At 40.2% G+C, this 23,084-nt stretch overlaps 1 protein-coding gene across 2 annotated transcripts in view; it reads right to left on the bottom strand.

Moving 5' to 3' along the window:
* The window catches only part of LOC121895035 (zinc finger protein 609-like), a 79,523-nt gene that overhangs the window by 20,918 nt on the left and 35,521 nt on the right, over positions 1 to 23,084 (bottom strand). For both annotated transcript variants that reach the window (XM_042407835.1, XM_042407844.1), the window contains exon 3: positions 3,332 to 3,557. In XM_042407835.1, the coding sequence (XP_042263769.1) occupies positions 3,332 to 3,557 (226 nt within the window). The remainder of the gene's footprint in view (positions 1 to 3,331; positions 3,558 to 23,084) is intronic.

Raw genomic sequence — 23,084 nt, 5'->3', positions numbered from 1 at the left:
CAGTTGCAAAATGACATATTGGAAATTTACAAACATGATTGGAGACATCTATGCTGAGAATTTAGAAATCTACTGAAACATGGAAGCTACCTACAGAGAGTAAATAATGTGTCATGATAGTTATCTTAAGTTTATTGAGCAACGTAAAGATGTCCCTACCTCCGTGTGACCACTGGAGCATGAGCACATTACGCATATAGTGAAATGTGTGTTTTTATTCCGTTTGGTATTTTATTCTGTTTGAAAACATTTTATTACTGAGCAGAAATTGAGAAACAGCAAGATCAGCTTGGTGGAAGTGATGTGAGTGGCAAAAATGTTGTTTTCCCATTTAAAAAAAAAACAAAAACCCATAAAAACACACCATGAAATGAATATGGACAGCTTTGATTAAAATGTAAATAGTTTTGTTTTTCTGTGTAATAGAGACTTTATGAATAGAAGTTTTATTTATTTATTGTTTCTTTTCCCATCTGAGGCCTTGGTCTATAAATATGAAGACAGTAAACATTTGCACATAGTTGTTTGTTGTAAAAAATTACCAAGAAACGAATATGGACAGTTGTGATAAAAATGTAAATAGTTTTGTTTTTCTGTGCAATTGAGACTTTTTTTGTTTGTTTGTTTTTTTACCCAAGACGCCAGGCTACAAATGCAAAGATAGTGATCATTTGCACATAGTTGACTTTTTATGGTAAATTGATAAAATGTTGAGAAATTCAAATTCTGTTTTACTTTTTCTTTTGACCTCTTGGACATTTTATCATGTCATGTGATATCACTGCAGAATACATAATCAAATAGCCCATGTTGTGTTGAAAAAATGGCATCAATTACTTGCTTGTAACTTACAGTACTGAATTTTTACTAATGTTTATATATTAAGAGAGTCGAGGCACCAGTAATAAATAGAAAAAGGCTCAGACCCCAGAGGGTTAATGTGCAAAATGTAACACAATGGAGGCTACTGAGAAATGCCCTCTTATACAGTCGAGGTTCAATTGTACATCTCAGAAGCACGGATACACTGATGGCTGTTTATGACGCCTAAAACTGGTAATTACACATCCAGGAAGGTTTCAGCAGCTGCATGTAATTCAGCTACAGCAATCTTTCTCTTTACACACTAAACTATAACTGATTGTGTCAGCAATGAACAAGCTGCCTTTTCTTCAAACAGCATTCATAAAAGGCAGAAAGCCATACTGGACTACACTGTGCAACACAACAGGGAAAAACATATAACAGACAACTAAGGGCCACTTCATAGTTGCTGTTATCAAATACATCTTTTCATTCTGTAGCACATGTTTCGACACCGGCGGTGTCTACCTGATACAGGTTTTTGTCGGAGATAAAAAAAAAAAACAGGCTTCAAAGAGAGCGAAGGTGGGTTGGATTTTGGAAACCCTACTGGTCTGAACAGTTCTGATGGCCATAACAACCTGTGGGCTACACCTGCAGAGTGCCTACCCCCCCACCCCCCTCTCAACACACACCCAACACACATTACCTTCCATCTCTACCATACCACTTTTAAAACCACTCAAAAGCTCCCACCAGCCTCCTCCCCACTGAGCCAGAGAGAGTAGAATCAGGCGAAAACACAGTTCCATCAGGCCAAACCACTACCTCTTTCAGCCAAAATAGCAGCGTCGAGAGAGTGAGTGCAGGCAAAGGACAGACTTGGACGGGAAAGGGAAGGGGGCAGGGCGAGGGGGAGGGTCAATCACTCTGTGGGAGGCAGAGAATGAGGGAGCACAAACATAGTACTGCTGTTGGCTCTGAGCCATGTTTGTGTCACTAACAGAAGTAGCCTTGTCTATCTTCCCTCCTGCCCCAACCCCCTGCCTTGCACTCCCTCTCTCCCAGTTTGCTTGGAAACAGAGTCAAGGGGTGACTGGCTGGATGCTTGGTAACAGAAAAGAGCTGCAATAGAGAGAAGAATCAGACACAGCCCAAGGCTGGAGCAAAAATCAAAAAGAGGGAGAGAGGGGTGGAGAAAAAGCCACTCAATAGAAGGGACTGTGCTTTGGGAATGTTGATGAGGCAGGGACCTATTCTGTTTGGTGCCTCCAAGTGAACCAACAAGCAGCACTGTGGATGTGTGGGCGATTTGTACTCAGCATGTCCACAGAGCAACTGAGTGCGAACTGCTTTGAAGATTAGGTGTTTGCATTATTCTACATGTACGACAGAAAAAGAGGGCAGTTATTCAGACCCAGCAGAACCTGATAGTGCTAGTGATACATCTTAAAATTAAATAAGCTGAATGTGGTTTCCATCAAAGGGAGGAAAACTGAAAGCGTCTAAGATTTCAGTCAGACTGCACTGCAGGAGAGGAGCCAACTCTATTCCCAACTGGCAGGCTTGCAAAAAAAAAAAAAAAAGTGCTTTGTGTTATGAGGCATGTTGTTGTTGAGAGCAGATATCTCTGTGCAACAAACTCCCGTCTGCGTACTCCCGAGCAAAAAAACAATTCAAGGCCACCTAAGAACTGCCTGCCAACTACTATGCTTGTTGGCAATATTATGCAGCATGTGTGGTGTTAAAGCACGCATTAGTAGCACCACCAGTTGAGGCAGTCAGGGCATATCCAATTACATTTTAACTAGGGGTGGAACGGTACGCGAGATTCACGGTTCGGTACGTTTTCGGTACAGCAGAAAAAAAGAAAGGTAGAAAATAACATCTTGGTCTTTTTATTTTAAGAAATACAAACATCCAACAATGGTTCATTGGCTGTAACTATTACTGAAACAGTTTAGTTGTGCTGCAGTGGAAAAAGGAAAACAACCTTTCTGTTTCTTGCGAGGACCTGCTGACAGCTGTTTTAGGCTGATTTATGGTCTAACTGTATATAAAGTAGTTGAAACTATCTCTACCTCCAGCAGCTACAACAGTAATATGCTGCTGACACACTGATGTTTCAGTATTAATAGTCTATATATAATAATATATCAGTCAGAGAGACCAAACCACTAACAACACTACAGGGTAACCGGGGTAACCAGGCTACCTTGGCTAATCCGGCTAGCATACATCCATGAGCATGTTACAGCTAAGTGGTGCGCTGCCATACACGTACCATTACACCCCTAATTATAACAGGCAGAATATGTATGGTAATGACAGCAAGATTACATTTTTTTTAAGTGACAGAGGCCTCACTGAAGCCTTAAAAAACAAAACTTCTTTGCAACCACACTTCCTGTATAAATCAATTTCATATCTTTGTAACTTATACTTGTAACATATACGCCCAAAATTCAGGATTCATTTGTTTCACAGGGAGGAGATTAACTTAAGTCTGTTAAACCTCTTCACTTACCGTCTTCAGTTTCCTGCCAAACAATGCCTTCGAGATTGACACTGGTACCGGGCTCGCAGGGCCCCAAGCACTCAGGTTCGGTAGCCAGGGCCACATCGGATGTGTTCACCGCCACCGAGCGCGTACGCACCATTATCTGCTCACACGGCGAGGCAATCTCACTGTTGCCTACTGTGGCCAGGAGGTGGAGGGGGGGAGGGGCTGGCGTGGAGACAGGAGATTCCATCTGAAAGAAAGAAGTGGGGGTTGAGAGAGAGAGAGAGAGAGAGAGAGAAACACATGAGACACTTCAGAACCACTGTGTAAACACATACAGAGCAGATGTTAAGATAAGCCACTCAGAGCGGAAGTGAACAAAAGTGCTGAGCGCATGGAAGACATTGTGGTATGTCCGCGGCCCTTAAGGGCAATCTTCATCAGTGAAAAGGGTGATGCCGATGTTGTAACATACTATTGTGTCTTTCCTCAACCTTAGAGGTGACTGGAACGAAGGGAATGCAGGGAGGGACGTGTGAACTGCTTTGACTGCCTGTGTGGAAGGACAGAATTAGTTATGCGGGGCAGGTCAAACAATCCCTCCCCCAGCTATCCTCCCTCGCACACACACACACAGTGAGATCCGTGACACCAAATCATCTCACGGACTGATCACTCATTAATTCCCTCAATTAAAGAGCTAGTTGTGGTAAGGGAGCGAGCTGTTGAGGGTCAGTAATTGATTCCACCTGTTCTGACACACTGTGACAGCGATGAAGAGGCAGTGGGCCTACGTGGAAAAACGAAAATGAAAAGGACAGGAAGGCAGGGAGACGATGAGAACAACTGACGGGAGGCTCGCGCGAGAGAGAGAGAACTGGAGGTAGAAAAGTGTGTAGGCGGAAAAAAAAAAAGAGAGAGAGACAGAGGAAGACTGATGGTGATTTAAGGGCCACAGTGACACCAGGCTTAGTGCTCTTTATTCAAGGCAGTCAACATTAAAGCGCTCCAAATCATTAGTACTGAACTGCAGGAGGAATGCCACGCTGCAGCCAACACCACACATTTATTAATTGGGCATAAACCACTCAGTGCTTGGGAATATGCTGCCAATGCTGGATCCAATTAGACTTAGAAGAAACTCAGATGAAATAACAATTGACACATTGGATTATAAGGCGGTACACCCTGTAAATAATTGCTCTAATCTACTTACTGTTCCAAACTGAGAGTGATGTGTAGAACTAAAACTATTTATCACTGCAGATGTCCAAGTTACTGCTCAATTTTTAGCCATGTTAGCAGCATAGCTCTACTGCCATGAAATTTGGTACCTCCGTTTGTACCTCCATAGTGCCAAAAGGATGAATCCTAATCACTTTGGTGCTCCCCTGACATTTCCTCTAGCATCTATTTGATGTACTGGCACAAAGTGTAGTACAGACATTCATGGTTCCCTGGTGAAATCCTAATTTCAATGTGGCCAATGCTTTGTTTTTGACCAAATATCTGCAAAACTAATTACATTCCCATCAGAATCTGCTGTACACATTGTTTGGTGCTAATTAGCTATTGTTAGCATGCTAACACGCTAAACTAAGACTGTGAACATGGTAAACATTATACTTACTAAACATCAGCATGTTAGCAGTGAGCACGTTGACATGCTAGTGTTAGTATTTAGCTAAGCTGTAAGCTTTACAGAGCCGCTGGCATGGCTGTAGGCTCTTCAATAATTATTTTTTAATAGGTATGAGACAGTTGAGCTGACATGAATTAAGAGGAGATGGGGGAGTTCGCTTGCAAAAGACCACCAGATGCTCTGTTACTGTTAAATTTAGATAGTATATATTATTTCTTTGTTGCGTCAATCCATTGCGTTTATTTGCTCACCCTTCTAGGCCTCCATCCAGTCTTTTTGGGGGTTCGTGATGGAAATCTTGCAAGACTAAGTCATACTTTACTAGTCTTCCATATGCTGCGCATAGTAAGTGTTGCAAAGGATTGCTAAACTCACCTACCAACTATAAACACAAATATTGGCAGGGAGATGGGTAAGAAAGATTAGAATTCAAAATACTACTTTTTTGTTCTGCTGTCTCTCCGTTTAGGATGCACTTTATAATATTTGATTCCATACTCTGAATATAATTTTCTCAAGATAAACAGTATGTTTTCAATGGGATTTTAAGTAATCCCATTATTTGACATTAATCAAAAATGTCATGATTGATTATGATTTATAAACCTAATCATTGGAAAAGCAATGCCGCCATGAATTATGCTATATGAGCCATTTCAGATAAATCACTGAATGAGAAATCTGAATCTGCGAAGGACTGAACGCTTAGAAAACCAAACATTAGTCCCTGATGAAATTTAATATTAGCTCAAGACTTGTCATCACAGAGGCTTCATATTTCATGGTTTACTGAAATGAGCGTGTACAGCCAATTTCTCCTGGTGCTCAGAGGAATGGTAAATTAATGTGTGCAAAGAGCGACAGAGAGTCAGGCCTAATGACATCCTAATCACTGTGTGTCAGTTTCTGATGCATGATGTGGCCAAGCTGCAGGCCGGCTGAGTGAATGAGACAGGACAGGTAATCACCCGAGCTGTCACCACACACTGTTCCTGGGCAACGAAGCCTCCTTCAGAGTGACAGCACATGGTGAAAGGTGCAAATAGGGTCATGGAGAGCCCCCTCTAAATTGACTCAACTCCTCAAACTGTTTGTGTGGACATTTTGGGAATTGACATTTTGGGTATATTAGTCACCAAGGTTAGGCAACATAACAGTGGCCTGAATAGAGCCTCCTGTCCTTAATTAAATTGCTTAGTTGACTAGTGGGTTCATATTAGATTCATATTATCCTTTTTTTTTTGGCTAGCTGGTAGTGGCTGGCATTTATCAATTAAGTAGTGGTGCTGACAGTCGACTCTGTTGAGAACATTTTAGCCAACTACCTTCAGGTTTGTTTTTCAGACCGACCACAAAACACCAAATTTGAACAAGAATATCATTGACGAACACTGTTTGGGCTGGCACTCATGGGGCGTGTGCTTGAGGTAAGCCCCGAACAAACCGCTGCCCAGCCAGCCTTCAATTTCTTTCCTTTAGTCATTTTCTTTCTCACACACACACACACACACACACGCACACAAGTTAGAGAGTGACTGTAGCCTAAACACATTTCAAGAGCCGATTTATAGTCGTTCTCATGAGAAAGTGCATTTGTAACAATCAGATGATGAGTTTTAAGCCCCAATTTAAAAACAACACGAGACCAATGACATTTGGATGAATTCAGGAAAAGAACAGGTCGAGTGTCAAGGCAGAATAAAGTTCAAGGAATCCCTTTTCAGCCTAATTTGTCAGTGATTCTTCTTTTAAAAACACTAAATAAAGGTGATTCTCAGCAAAGCTTTTTCACAGATCCTTAGGTTAATAATTTCCTTGCCTTGGGTGAACTTTTGACTTTATGTTTTCCCACTTAAATCCTGTATCCGAGCAAGCTAAAAAGACAGCTGAATTATTTAGTCTTGATTGTCACAAATAAAAGTGACGAGCCAGCTGAGTGTCTCTGCACGACGAAAGAACCGCTCACTGTAATGGTACAAAATAATTAGAACAGAATCACAACAGAAACGGGACCAGTTTACAATGTTCATGAACAATGGCGCTCTATTTCCAATTTCTGTCAATGATGAGTGAACAAAAGGACTTTCACTCCGAGGCTGCAGAATGTAAACCCACACAGTAAAATGCCTGACGTCTTGTCCGAGGTTTTTCGAAAAAACCACAACTACACAACTTGTCAGATTACACAAGGCTCTACCCGATGCTCAGCCGCTGCCAAATTCCATGATTTCTTCCCTCCTTGCAAGACTTTACAGACGGATTTTTAAATCTCTCCCCCTTCAAACCACAATGCTCGAGTGTCACGCAAACCTTTTCTTAACTGAAACCCCATGGCAGCTCCTTGAGAAACCCACACTGACGAGAATATTGTTTAACTCGCTCACAAAAATCCTATGAATCTTGGACTGGTGTTGAGCATACCTCATAGTGCTGACAGAGGGGGAACTCTTCCTGGATTTCTAGTGATCACACAATAACTTGCCTGTGGCAGACGGATGCACTTTTTACTGGACATATTAACTTCAGCTTTAACTTGTTTATTAGTGTTGGGATTAAGAAACTGAGCGCTGAGCTTGGGCGAGGATTACGAAAGGATTAGATTGCAGTGTCATAGTGAGACACCTGTTTTGGCTGTACTGGTGTGGGCAGCGTGGGGCCGTAATACCGTTGACCAAATTATGTTTAGAATCTTTCATTGTACACCAGACTTATTTTAATGTGCAATAGACTCATTAAAATGTTTGAACAGACATCTGTCAAACGTTCTAAAACAGAGAAATGTGTAAAAATAAAGAAATCACCATTAATGTCACAAACAATAACCTCAATTATACGTTTTGCTATTTAATTTGGTCCGGTTTGGGAGTTCATTTGCTCTATTGCCTTTGACATCCGAAGACAAGCTTGCAAATCATGCTTCACAAATACAGAGCAGTAAAAAAAAATAATGAACAAAAGAAAATCTCAGAGGGCCATGAGACTAAACCAGTGAGAGTAAACCATTAGAGTGCCCAAACAAGTTAAAATATATTATACACTTGATTTAAAAAAAAAAAAATCACCTTTTTCAACTTTTAAAAGCTGTAATTTCTTGACAATACAAGGCTACATGTAACAGATATAATGTCCTAAAATCCTTATGGGTCTTTATGTTGACCTGCTAGAATCTACGATCCCTTTAGTACAAAAACCTTATGTCTGACGTTGAGTAACGAATACTCTTGTTATGGTTTGTCCACTCATACAAGACGGTTGTCACAGGTCACAGAGATTCATGTCTGCAACAGTAGTTTCATACACATCACTGCTAAACCATAGCGTTTTACCCCACCGGTGCTTTTTTCTGCTTTTGTTGGTATCAGCAATAAAATAAGCATCATAAGCAGTTTCTCTTTCTCACATATTTACTCAATAGTTTGTGTGCTCACTAGGGCTGCCGCGGTTACCGCATTAGCACGCTAACGCAATCACATCACGCCCACCGCAGAGTGAAGCTGATCACCCGCTTCGCCGCTGAGTGAGCGGCTCATATGATGGGACATGAGTTATTTGCTCAGGCTTGACAGAAAGAATGACCTGCCTCTCCGAATGCCGACCGAGGCACAGTCGGCCTCTTAATGACAACACTGGAATAAAGAGACATTTAGACTATACAAGCTATGAAGAACAGACTACTACGAGAATAGATGCATTTGAAAAGTTTACCGTATTGAATATAAGACAGGTTTTTTTTCCTGGAAATACATCTGAAAAAGTGGGGTTGTCTAGACAATTACGTGGTCACAACATCAGATATTCTTTTTGAATGGATAAAATACTGGTGCAGAACAGACTCCTACACGGAGTGTTGCATTATGGGTTGTATGGTTTGTATGGTTTGTAGTCTTAATGTTGCTAGGCTAGCAAGTGTCTTTAAGTCTTTAAGTCAAGTCAGATAGCACACACTGGGTCATTCAAACTGACTGCAAATGTAGGTTTATCTTGTGTTTTTGTTCTGAAACAGTGGTGGGAAAACTAAACATTACAATAAATCTTTTTACTCTGAAACTTAAAACAGGACTTTATGAATAAAGTCTCTTTTTACTGAAGAGCATGCATGATACAAAAGAGTAACTAGTATTAAATGTGAAATATTTAGTTTAAAATGTAGAGTACTGAATGTCAAGAGAAAAATTATGTTAGGTAATTAACTATGTGGGAGGCTGATAAATATTAAACAAACAGGACTGTAAAATGTAAATAATGCACAACAATAACAAGCACGCCATATGTAGCATTAAGCTAACACAAGTCAGCTACCTTGAGGGCACTGGAGCATGTTGTTAACTCAACCTGCTTGTTAGCACTTCTCTCTTGTGCTAATAAGTGATAATGAAAGTGAATCATTTTCCATGACACTTTTTGTTGCGCATTGAAACAAATTACTATGTTATTGTGAATCCTGTCAAACAGAAAGGAAAAAAAAATCTAAATAAAAAAAAAAAAAGTCCAGTAATTGAATCATGAATGAAAATCTAATCAAATGGCGACTCTAGAGGTTCCCCGCCCTTGTCTGAAAGGGCTATAATTGATCTAAATTGGCCCTAGTTTATTGTTTGACCATTGAACAGTATAGGCTTTCCAGCTCAATAAAGCACGGGAAATCCAACACCGTTTTTAACATCAAAGAAAGAAAAACATCTGTCTTGAAAAGAGAAAATGTCATTCTTCCTGACAGAAAGGGGCCATTATTAAGTAAAAAAAGGAGTCCATGCTAAAGTGCTATTAGTTGAGTTCAGTGTTCCTGCTCCAATTATGTAATTCTTTTTGGCTCCAGGGGCGAGCCCTGTGAACATCTTTGGTGAGTTACTGAGGTCGAAGGCCACAGGAGATTACACTTCTTGCTGGCTCTGCTTGGTGCCTCTTTCAGCACCACTGACACCCAGTTAAGAAAAAGTGATCCAAGCCCCTTTTATATTTGACTGTCATAACTAACGACGACTTGTAATCTGTGCTGCGTTGTTGAATTCACATAATGAATTTAAGAACAGCAGCCTTTTAAATTCTAACTTGTCCAGACAATTGCAACGCAGAGTGTGATTATCAGCATACCATCACATCATCGGAAAGCTTCTTAAAAAACGAGCTCTATTATCGAAGGCATTAAAGTAACATGGTTATTAGAATTAAGCCACAATTGAAAACAAATGCATGAGCCTCGTCTAATTTCATTACTAAAATGTGTATGGATTCCCTTTCAAGTTGTGAAAACCTACCCCCGTTGTTTTCAAACACGGCACAATAGCCTAATTCCTTTACTAAAACCACACTGTCGTTCTCTTTGAAGCACGGCGTAATCACAGAAACTCAATGAGAAAATGCAAACAGGAACACCTGACATCTATTGTAGACCACCAGCTGGCAAAAGGTACTCGGTTTCTAGGCAACTCTTCTCAGTTTTAGCTGCTAATTGTGTTTTCAGGAAAGCATAACCACACATCAATAATACAGAAAGGAAACTAAGCTGTGATGAAGGCGGTCACCCATGACCCACAATCTCTTTGGAGCCATAATGAGTAAGCCAGGATCTCACTCTAAAAAGCTATTGTCTGACAAAAGAAGCCGTTTGCCATATGACTCCTTCACATCATAGGCCTTTTTCCTTGCATATAAATAGCACCTTTTTTATATAACAGACTCTGGGAGCTTGAATAAAGTTAGAACTGATGTAAAACTTTTTTTTTTTTTTTTTTAAACATAAAAGCCTATAAAACTCAACTTTTTACCTAAAATGTAATTTCTAAATGCCTCCAGAACATACAGCTTTGAGTCATCCCGGCACTGAGGCCCTCATTTTGACACTTCACATTACAGCTGATGCAACACACACGAGAAGTTCAGAAATAGAGCAGTGAAAGATGTGACATAAACATGAAAAATGTCTGTAAATGTAACAGCGATGAGTAAACTTTCATCTCACAGCCCTCAGCAGCAGGTGTGAATTACAGCTCAACTGTTACAAAGCCGAGTAATGCTTTCACAATTGCTATAAATTCCAGTAGTAGTCAAATTTAATACATTTTTAGTATGACACACTGTATCTGTATACCGCAATGCAAATCAGAGCTACTGCTTCGCCGAGGCCTTTGATTATACTGAAGCAAAAAAAAAAAAAGGTACACAAAGTTTTGTCAAAGAGAAATCTCTTCAGAGAGCATGAGAGGCTTTACCTGTGGAGACATCTGCACTCGCTGATGAAAGAACAACATACATTAGTCAAGAGACGGCTCCTACAGCTACCAGCATCATGATGGGAAGTAAAAGTGATATAAAAAGACAGAAGGCACAAGGGACCGCAGGGTAGAGGACTGAGCCAAGATAAGTGGAGCTTACCAATTTGCTCACTTGTGAAGCAGTGGCCTAATTTGCCCAGTAAAACAAAGCCACACAGAGGAGGGAAAAAAAAAAAAAAAAACCTTCTCCTTTTTTAATACTACTACTGTCAAACTGCAGAAGAAAACTGGATCAATACAAGAAATGTGGGATTTGTTTGCAACCTCTCTGAATGCTTGCCAGGATCACAGCAATTAACTTTAAGTAAAATGTAAAACGCTAAGTTGTAAACAAAAACTGAATTTGCTTTTACTGCTTTTTGTGTGTATTATACAACATATTGAGTATGAATGAGCAACTTAACACGTATTTTAGATTAAACGTGCTCCATTCACACATTTATTAAATGCCTTCAAAGCCAAATAGGCAAATAACTGCAATTGCAACAAACACTATAGACTATAAGAGAATAAACTGATGTAATATTGACTGTACATGCAATTTACTAACTCAAAGAGGTGTATTTAGTTACTATACTAAATATTACACTCTTAGATCACCTATTGGTCATGAAACAACCAACTGAACCACTTCAAATGTCTAATAAGCAGATGTAAAGCTAAATATAAGTTAAGTCCTCCTCTGTATATTGTGTAAACTTACCTTATCTTTTCTGCTCATTATTATAATATCTAATAAAGCTCTAAACCCAAGATAGGATAACAGGCAGATGGGAAGAGGGAATGAGTCTCTAGGGATGCAACTAACAATAATTTTCATTGTCAATTAATCTGTTGATTATTTTCCCAATTAGTTGAAATGGAGAAAAATGGAGTAAAATGTTGGTCACCGTTTCCCTAAATACAAGATGACGTCCTCGAATGTCTTCTTGTGTCCCGACAAACAGTCCACAACCGCGAGATATTCAGTTTACTATCATAGATGTCTACATTAATGGAAAATATTCCAATTTGAGAAGCTTGAATCCGAGAATTTAGATATTTTTTCTTTTAAACGACTTGAAACGATTAATCTATTATCGAAACGGTTGGTGATTAATTTTCTGTCAGTTGACTAATCGTCGCAGCTCTAATTATCTCTACACTAGATGGCTTTCGTCAAAACAAATGAGAACGGGAAAGATAACCTACATTTCTGACATAATTTTTTTTAACCGCATCATAGATCTGGCTGGCGAGCTGGCTGCCCGGCTGCTTGACTGGCTTACGCTAAGCAGGTGGTTTGATACACTTTTCTCTTGTCTTGGTTCAAGCTTGACCTTGTCAACCTAATTCCTTCCTTTCCTCTCCCTGCATCAGCCGGCTGTGCTTTGAGCCTACGCCTGGTATTGTTTGTTAAATGACAGGGTGGGGGGTTGGGTTAGAAGTGCATTGGGTTGGGCTGTTTGGGTATCATGTAGACTAAAAAGCTCTCCACCATAGAAGCAGACAACCTGAACATCCATTTATATTTAACTGCAGATAAAACACGTTGAAACTGCCTGCTTGTTCTGTATCTGTACTCCATTAACAGGAACAAAACTATTTTCTTTGCATGGTTGGTTCATAAGATTGTCTGTGGTTTCGCTGTTTGTGGTTAGTGGCTGGATGTTCTTAATAACATACGATAATACGACTAAAGTAGTATTGTAGAGCAACGCTGAATAACAGCAAGATTTTTCCTATTATAACTGTAAATGTAATGTAATGTGTCAGCTGTAGCAGATTTGAACTTAATCCTATCTAGATGCTGATTCTACTGGAGTTCTCTTGGCGATTCTCTCCCCCTTTTCCCTTTCTCCCATTCCTCATCCTCCCACTCTGACCATAGGTCAGTCGACAACAACAGTATCTATTACAACAATAAGCCACATTCTTGTCAAGGTCACCCACTTGCGTCCGACAGGGAGAGAGGCTGTGCTGGGAGCAGAAATCCAGATAAGCTAAGCTGAGCCTACCAGGATTTCTCTCTCTCGCCAGCCCTCTCCATAGTCATAAATCTTATCTCACAGCAAAGGGAAACTTGACAACAAACTGAGAGGCTGTCATCAACATCCCAGCCACCTAGATTCCCACCCAAATACCAATGATTCCCTCTTTGACTCCTTACAAGTGTGAGGCTTCAAACCAAATATGTGCTTGTGAGATGAGGCTGAAAAGAAATTCGAGCAAACTAGAGTAGTGTATTGAATGTGTATAACCCACCATCGTGTTGACAGCCATGACCAAAACTCCAGTTGCAGGTACCTACCTTCCTGAATTGAAAAGCCCAAAGCAGCTTGTACTGAGCAAAAAAATACACGATCCTACTACACTATCCAGAAACCTTATCAGCTAAGTAACAAAAGACATCTTACTGGTCCCACATATTATACAAGGATACAAGTTGTTATTCAGGCTGTGAGATTTCCCTAGAGCCCCTAACCTCAAACTATTTATAGATGTTCTCTGTTAGTCTGTTTCCCTCGTGTTGACGCTCTTCTATGGGTGGTGCCTTCTCCAAACATTAGACAGACAGTCCTAAGATCCTAAATCCTAAAATAAAAAAAAAAACGATACCAAATTACTTTCTATTGTTTTGTGTTACTTGAACTGACACGGCACGCAATAACACAGGAAACATAGATGATCATTCTTAGTGCAACATACCAGTAGCATTGTTATTTCCAATGTGGATGCCACATTGTGGGAACTTGTGTGACATCGAAATTACAGCATCGGATGATATATTAACTTGAAGTTGACAACATGGTGGACCGTAAATGTTTTGATGGACACTAATATTTACTTTCAGAAACCCTTGTTTTTTCCTCTCAAAATCCATTCTAGGGTTGCCAACTGAGAAAAAAAAAAAAAAGGAATAGAGATTTCAAGTGTTCGGATAGAAAAGCAAACGATAAAGGTTTAGTCGGTAAGGCTGTAGCTGTAGGAGTAGAAATATGTGTAGGAGTGCGCTGTGCTCTGTTCTGCAGATAGTATAGTGCTTGAACTGCACTCACCATGCTGTCCCTCATGCTGCTACTTTAACTAGGACTTGCTACTCTGATTGACCTCTACTGCTGGCTGTCTCACAGAGCTCCTATTGAACCATGTCTATCTTAATGGACGGTGATGTGCACTATTACTGAGTGCCAGTAGTTCCTGGACTACAGCCTCAAAGCCCTGTAGACTTTTACACCTTAATACACCTTGGGGCAATGAACGCTGTTGCTAGCGTCATATGACATTTCAACACCCTTACTGGTGAAGGGGAAAAAATTGTTGAAATGGCAGGTCACAGGAAGAGCGCAGCACGGTAAGTTACACCACTGTTTATTTTCTGATCCACGCAGCGATTCTATGACTTGTTTTGATAATTATAGTCTTGAAGTGACTTGAGTATAATCCAGGGAGTTATGTGAGAAGGAGTGAAAAGCATGCCACAACAGGCTGACCTGGGAATAGATCTACTTTAGCAAGTATCAAATCAATCTAAGAGCTGTTGGAAACGGTTTCAAACTACTCAGTGGATGCACTTTGGCATAACAACAAAGGCAGATTGAACCCTCAAATGTCCCTAAGACACTTGCTTAATCAAAAGGACATGTGGCGACGTGTCAGCACAATACAGTGAGCCATCCGCACGGCTGCTGCAGCCGCTGGTGGTGAATCTCTAAACAAATTATATCTCTGTGCCCTTCACATCATTAAAAGCACTAATAAGTCAGACTGCGGTGATGTCGAGGGAGCGGGAGTAAAGTGAAACCCACTATAACGCACCAAATCTCCCCTCTCTCTGCCAGCCGCTTAGCAGAGGTCTGCTGCTCTCAGCCATCAGAGTTTGATGACCTTGTTAGTTTGAGTGCCTAATCTGCTAATGCCCTGATAAAAATAAACAGTCAGTGCAGTCATTGTAGTCCCCCCCCCCCCCCCTCCTCCTCCTCCCTCCTCCCCGTCAGCAGCTGCTATCCATAAACACAGATGATACCTCCATGTTTATTTATCCTGGGGACTTACTGTCAAACTGACAGTCTTAAGAGGGAGGGGGGTCAGCATCCTGTACTGTTAGTTAAAGATAAATTCCTTGCCTTAATGATGTGACTGATCACTTTTCAAATATCTAGATATTTAATTATTATTTCTGATGATGTAATTAAGTAACAAAATAAGGAAATGTAATTAAGAAATAACATTTTAGACTGTCTTGAATAGAAGGTAAAGAGGTATTTTTAATGCTACATTTTATTACCTTTTTTCCATTTTAAGGTTTTTTTTTTATTCCCAACACTTCGCCTCTTTGGAGCTTAATAATTCATACCAAATACTAGAGTTGGGATGAGATTGGAATAAATAAACTTACAGTATACGTTAGAAATTCTTCAAAAAACCTCAGCTGACACATCACTTATGGTTGTTGCTACTCTTGATCTCCGCGGGGAACAGTCGAGCCCTGAAGCTAACAACAGCACATCTAACAGAATGTATATATGAATATGGTCGAGTAAAATCCAATAAAATACAGTGAGATAACACATTTGACATTCACCTTGACTACATCTCCATAAATATCCAAATCAAGATGAAAGAGAGCTGTGGTTTGACTGAAGGTCATGTAGCCTGTGGATTCTTGCACCATATTTTTTAAGGTATATTAAATGTCCCATTTTCAAGCAATAACCAAATTGCCTGGACCTCTAGAGTAATATAATAGTGATATATTCGGCTATAATATCAACAATAAGAAAATACTGTAATAATTGTGACATATGACTTGAGTGAATGCATTTAACAGCAAAATGTCTCCCTTCAAGGGATACATAAACCTAATGGATATGATTAAATATAATTTAGTTTTCCAGATGGACAGAGAGGCCCGCACTTACGAAACATAATTTAATGTGCGAGCTCAGCTCATCGCCAAGGACTAAACAACTCCCCAGCCTCCACTACAAAGAGGAGCTCATTTCCATATTAACTTCACCTTTATTGATCCGCTCACACATCCTCTCCCCCCTTTGCTACAACACAAACACCCTACAATCCTTGTGGGATATTTGGAAATAGTTTGGTGCAGGGGAGGAACTGCGCTCAGGACTGTTTAACTATCAGAGAAAACAACAGTGCATACTCGGGTAATTGTTCATTCTTCGGGTGGAGGGTGGAAAGTCAACTCAGCACAACAACAACTACATGCACCACTAATTCAGGAAGCTTGCCCTGCATATCAAGTTAGAGGGAAATAATATCCATTCTTAACATGCCAGACCATCCACCCTTCAGCCCATCTGTGCACCAGCGAAGTACTTGGAGACAAAAACAGTATCCCGGCAGAATGCAAGCCTGTCTAGTTGATTTATTTACATTCCACAATGATTTCACTGTTACAACAAGATCTAAAGGTGCAGATATAATCCAAAAATGGTCCGCGTCCACGCATGCAGTTTTCCTACAGTCTATATCTAGCTAATGAGAAGAAGAAAAAGAAGAAGAATAATGTATCTAGCTAATAATCTAATTATGTAATCTGCCAAAATACAACCAGTAGCCATTTATAAACAGGTATAATCAGTACTTTTTATAATAATGTATGAAATAACAACGTGTAATATGAGAGGCTTTGCTCGTGGTGATGAACCCACAGAGAATTATCAGCGACTCTGCAGCTTCCCTCAGCTTTACGGAGCTTCTCAGCGCTCTCATAGTAACATTTTCGGACGCAGCAGGCAGCTGTTTTCAGAGAAAAAGCTCTAAAACCCACTGTACACTACCTGCTCAGCACCAACCAGCAAACAGACACAGTTAGTAGACTAGCCGGTGAACATAAAGGAGCATTTAGTAGCTAAAGAGCCAGCTATTTCCCTCAAGGAGTTGATAGAGGTTAAAACCAGCTAAAGGAGGGTGAATATTGGACTTACATTCACCAGGTGGACAGAAACACGACTCCAAATGATGATAATGTTGCTCCGTAACTGCTGGATGTGTTTGTGTTTGCTAATAAATTCGCTATATCAACTTAAGTGATTACACGACAGTGTTGTGTTCCCAACTTGTTTCCGCTGCATCCAAGTGGCCAAAAAAAAAAAAAATCAGTTAATGCAGGTTTTAGAGAAATGACTCTTGTCAGGTTTGTATTGAACACTGTAAAAACATTGTTGATGCAGACTGATCACTTTGGTAATAGCAACATGGTGTTGCAGTAGCTCATTGGTTAAGTGGGTGCAACACCATCTGGAAGGCCAGTTTGATTGATACATCCACATATTTTGAAGGTTGAAACAATAATTTTACTTTATCCTCCATCTCAATGATTGTGAGGTAAACGGTAGAATTATGCCGTTCACGTTCCAGAGTAGGAATGTGCACGTGTACATATTTAACGGGTCAAAACGAGCACATTGACGAATGACGTTGCATTGTGTTGGGGCAAAAGCTGAGCTAGGTTCAACTCTGAGCCCTCTACATTGGCACCCGCACTGCAATGACACACTGGTCCCATTGAAATGAACGAGGGGGCTGTGGTTTCGGTCTTCACGTGGACAAACACTCATAGCTAAAAGCACCACCGTTTTCAGTGTGGAGCTTGCATGTTTCCTCTGTCTTTGCATGTGTTTCTTGCAGGTGGTTCTGGTTTCCTCTTAGTCCAAAGACATTAATTTTGGGTGGATTGGGGAAAATAAAATGCCTTTCGGTATGAATGTGAGCGTTAAACAGGGAATAATAATAGTTGCTAAAGTGTTGGCCAATGGGGATTCTGACAAATAATATCCACCTGGGTTCTTAAATGTTTTTCTTTGCGAGATTATGTTATCTTAATTATTTCCAGCAGCACTATGCACTTTTACCCACATCATAGGAACTGAAATAAATAACAACCAACTGACAGGAGTGCTGACCAAACGGGTCTGGAACAGGGATGGGAGAAAAACACAGCGAGATAGGATGAACACTGTTTTGACAGGTGACTCTTTCTCAGCTTACAATAGATAATGCAATGCTTCTGTATTCAAGGACACTGATGCAGTCTCCATTGAGCATCAGCATTCATAAGAGGACGGCTGCTGTGGCAGAGGTGACTTTGATGCATGTGGTACTCTTGTTTAAGGAAAGGAAACAGCATGAGAAAATCAAACCTTCATACACTGGAGACTATAAAAACCATTGGCACACAACCAATTTTTGAGGAGAGGTGTAAGCGGAGAACAACCTACATTTATCACTTATGGCATTTAAGGCTTTTAATGCAGTAAATCATGCAAATGTAAGCAATTTATGGGACAAAAAGATCAAACGTCTGGATTGAGAGTCTGCAATATTAGCGAGACTTGATTTGTGGCACAAAGAGGAGGAATAAAAGGGTAAAGCTGCAGAAAATGTATCAGGTACAATGTGTCAATTCTGATATTTTTTAACATTTAGTCCATTAATAGCTTAGAAAACTTCAAACAGACTGCACTTAGCTAAGCCGTGTCTATTATGATTCTTATTCTGCGTTAAATATTTCCCCAAGTTAATGTTAATGTTTGGCTGACTCATCTGCAGTCTAGCGCTGCTTTATATGGTCGTTCTGCTGACAATAACTTAATCATAACTCTATATTGTTATTTTAATACTTTCGGCCCATCATGGGCCAAGTCTGGCCTTGGTCAAAGAGCCTCTGCCAGCAGCATAAATTTAAAATGTTATGTAAACAGTGACAGACTCCTTGATGCCAAAGTCAAACAGTTCCATGTCATCGAGTTTGAAAGGATTTGGCAGTATAGCAAAACTTCAGTTATGGGAGGGGGAAATCGTACAATCCGACAGTGTTTATGCACTTAATGCATATATGGTTTATTTATCTATTTATTTCTCTTTAAAAAAAAAAAACATTAGATCGGGTTGAGGATTTCAGGGATTCAGTGGTGATGGGGCATTAAGTTATTGGACTGAGGCCGAGGTCAGTGAGCCACAAGATGTTTCACCTCATTCTTAAAACACTCGCCCCCCCCTCCAACATGTTCAACATGAGGACCTTCAGTGTAATACTCTCATGAGACTCATGCTTTGCTGAATAAGTAAATCTAAGGCAAATATGGCTGAACAAAAGGAATAAGCCTTGAATAAAGCACTCTGCCTACATTTTTTTCCCCTCACTTTAATGAAATACTGGTAATGTCTGGCTTTTATACCCTAATGACATCCTAATTTATGGTAATTTAAAATTATTTTCAAATTGACTGGAATGTAGTTTCTCTTCATAATTGTCAACTTTAATGATACTCTTAGAGCAAGTCAATTAAAAGTCACTTTCTGGATTATAACAATGATGAAGTATCTTTGTTTGAAAAAAATACAATTTGTTTAATTTGAATAACAGAACATCTAGTATTTAGTGTAGTCTTGTAGATCTATAAAATTAAATATAGTCGTATGCTCTGGTGCTGCTGTCTGGATGTCATGGATCAACAAATTTACAAATAACTTAACCATTATATCAGTGGTTTTTACATTGTGGTTTTTACAGCACACCAGCACCGCTATATGCAAACCGGTTACGACTGCTCTAAATACAAGCCCATATATTGTGCAAATATCCATCGTCTCATGAATGTTTGACATTGGTCCCAAAGGACGGACGTGTTCTCCCTTTAATTTCTATCAGTGGTATAATCCCCTTTTGAAACCCCTTTTAGGGTGAATTAGAAAGGCCCTGCATTCAAAGAGATGAGTGGAGAGAAGGGGGCGGGAATAATCACAAGGGCCTAGCTGTCTGTGTGGATTAGAATGGGAAAGAAAATCCTTTCATCTCAGATCTGTACTTCCATGCTTGGAAGCATGCATGCACACTTGCATGCACAGACATAACGCAGCAAACCTCAAATGCATACTTCTCACAAAAGACAGCTAAAGACCTCTATGTTGTTAAATTCTTTTTTAATATACAAAAAGGCAGTTATTTGTGCTTAAACTGATATTCAATTACGTTTTCGAATGGGCACGATAGTCACTGGATTAAAGAAAAGCTCGTATAAAAGCTTTGCTCTCGAGGTTGACCTCAAATTTGGCTCTTGGGCAAGACGGAGCGCAGTGCAGGGCACGCACATGATCTAACTTGCTTCTCCAATTTCTCATGCTGAAATGTGGACTGATGCTCTATTTTTGGCAGACAGTCTTTTTGACATCCAGCAAAATGTAACAAGCGGGATAAGCCCTGAAAACCTCCTCAACCAGAAAACAGCAGAACTAACACTGCCCCCCCAAACAACACCATCTGACAGATAAGAAAATGGATTAGCCATTATGTCTGTTTGTTCAGTTGTCTACCTCTGTGAGGGTTTAACTGAGTGTGAAATGACAAGAAGCCTAGTTGTGTGCTACAGGAGGTGCCACTAAAACTGACTGCAATGACACGAATATCTTACATACACAAGAGGATAGCATATGTTTTATTTTTCATTAAAGCATTTTTTTAACGAAGTTGACTCCTAAAAAACATAAAAACAGTAAAACTCTTGTGTCACCAGTGCATTATTGTGTCTGTGATAAAATATTGTTTTTTTTTAGCGACAAAAAGATGATAAATCATCTCAAAGAAATCTCAATGGATTTCAAGCTGTAGGATCGATTCAAAGTGAGGAAACACGATCATAGCGTGGGATGTCACGTTCATTAATGAATGGCTATCCAGTCAAGATCCTCCAGGTTTCACAGAGAAAAATAAATCATCATCCTCTCCTTTATTCAGAATACACTGGGGGGCACTTTCACTTCAGTCTGTCCTGTCCAGTATCTAATAAGAGACACTCCAGTGAAATTGCATCACAAGTACCTAAAACTGAAACAGTTGAACACACCACACACACAGATGTGTATGCTTGTTTTCCCTAAAGGCTACACAACCAGTCAAGTGGTATTTTTAGGCCAATTACAGATAATCACACGGTGGGAGCTGGTTCGCAGCATCATGTCAAGAATCTGACTAGTTTGTTATGTGCAGCATGTCTTTTGGTCAGCAAAAAAACAAAAATTACTTTGTGGACCAAGTATAATGACCCATGTAGGCTGTGGCAGCAGCAGACTTTTACATTAAACCAGTGACCTAGCATAGGTTCTGACAAAAAAAAACTACATTTCCCAGTCAAACTGTTTCTGTACATCTGTGCGCACAGGGAGAACATTTCATACGGTATCCTTTTACAAGATGTCCTTTGTTTAAGTTCAGATGTCCTCTCATTCTTTATTTCTCAACCAAGACAAAAGGATTTGTCCATTTGTTACCTAGTTCACATTATTGCACAGATGGTTATTTTATTTAAAGCTATGCCCCAAAAAGAACACGAGAGTGTGGGCAAATAAGTAAGCAAAACTATCTTTATTTTTGCCATTATTTCATTGTTCTTACTGAATTTTAGTAAGCAAATAACTTGATAGTGGGGATGTACTGGTGACAGTACATTTTTTGAAATTTCATTGACCAGAAAAACTCAAGTGACAAGATGCCGTGACAAAAATATCAAGTTCAAAAGCTCAAAGTGGCACCTTCTCACAGCAGGGTGGCAATAAGACTCTGCAAACATGTATTCAGAAAATTCTTTGGGAACCTTAATTTTCCATCAAGTCCCATATGAAAACAACATATAGCTGTAAACTGAAAACAAGCCATGGTGCAATAAGGTGAAATTTCTCAACAGAAACATTAGTGATTTACCAAACCTGTTCTATTTAACATCTCACTGGCTGCAAACAATCCCCTCAGAAACGTATTAGGGGGGGAGGGCAAGAAACATAATCCTCTCTATAATCACGCTTGCTCAAACACTGCCTTGCTGTTAACTTCCTCTTTGTTAAGACTAAAAAACCTTTCACAAGCTGTTAAGCTGTTGGACAACAGTTTTTTTTTAGTGTGAAGTGTTTAATGGTTAAAGCTATTTTGATATTATTTTAAACATGTGCACCAAAAATTTAAAGGACTGACCTACCATGAGCACAGAATTAAGGGAGGAAAATCTTTTCACATGGCCAAAACAATAGAGACAGTTCAGCGACAAAGCCTTGAGAAACAAGAGAGAAATCCCCAAACATAGCCTGCAAACTCTTTTATAACCGTAGCAAGTCAGTACAAACTTCGAGCCACCTCTTCCCTGACTGGTAGAAAAATTCCAGTTGAGGGGGGGCGGGGAGGGGAGGGGGGGGGGAAGCCACGTCTGCTCCTCCCCACTGTGTGGGTTTTGTTCTGCTAATCAGACCACATGCCTCAAGGATTCAGGAATCCAAGAGCTCTCAGCCAGCTCCTCTCATTCCACATACAGCCGCAGCAGCCTGTGACAAACTATTCAGTGTGTTGGGGGGTTAAAGACTCTATCCATTCATAACACTGTTCAACCCTCCCTCCCTCCCTCTTCTCCTAATCTCAGGCAGTTCTTTACCCCCCCCCCCACCACCACCCCCCCCAACCCCCACCCACTCCCCCTCTTACCCCTCATATGCCCTCTCTCTCCCCTCTCACCACAGCAGAGCCCTTTTTATCTGTCTGCATACTGCACACTGGGTCTGAATAGACTCATGGTTTATTATTAGACCATGGTCCGACCGTACACCCACCATGGTTTTAAATAGCAGAAGTAGGCCTACACAGCGTTAGAGCAATGAAAGTCTTGATATTTGCTCTCTCTGCCTCTTTTCCCACTTTTATTCTTTTCATCTTACTTTGGTTTGTTTCCTCTCTGTTCTCCCCTCCCCGGCTCTCTTGCTACTCACGCATTGAGAGGCGAAATGAGGCACGCTGGAAATCTGCAGGCTGACAATGGAAGACAGCTGCTCTTGCTGCATAAGTCTTTCATGAGCTGAATTAGTTGTACAAGCCTTT

The sequence above is a fragment of the Thunnus maccoyii genome, chromosome 1 (assembly GCF_910596095.1).
Source record: "Thunnus maccoyii chromosome 1, fThuMac1.1, whole genome shotgun sequence".
Taxonomy (NCBI): Eukaryota; Metazoa; Chordata; class Actinopteri; order Scombriformes; family Scombridae; genus Thunnus; species Thunnus maccoyii.
The sequence above is the reverse complement of the archived record's forward strand: the minus strand, read 5'-3'. Positions and strand labels throughout refer to the sequence as shown.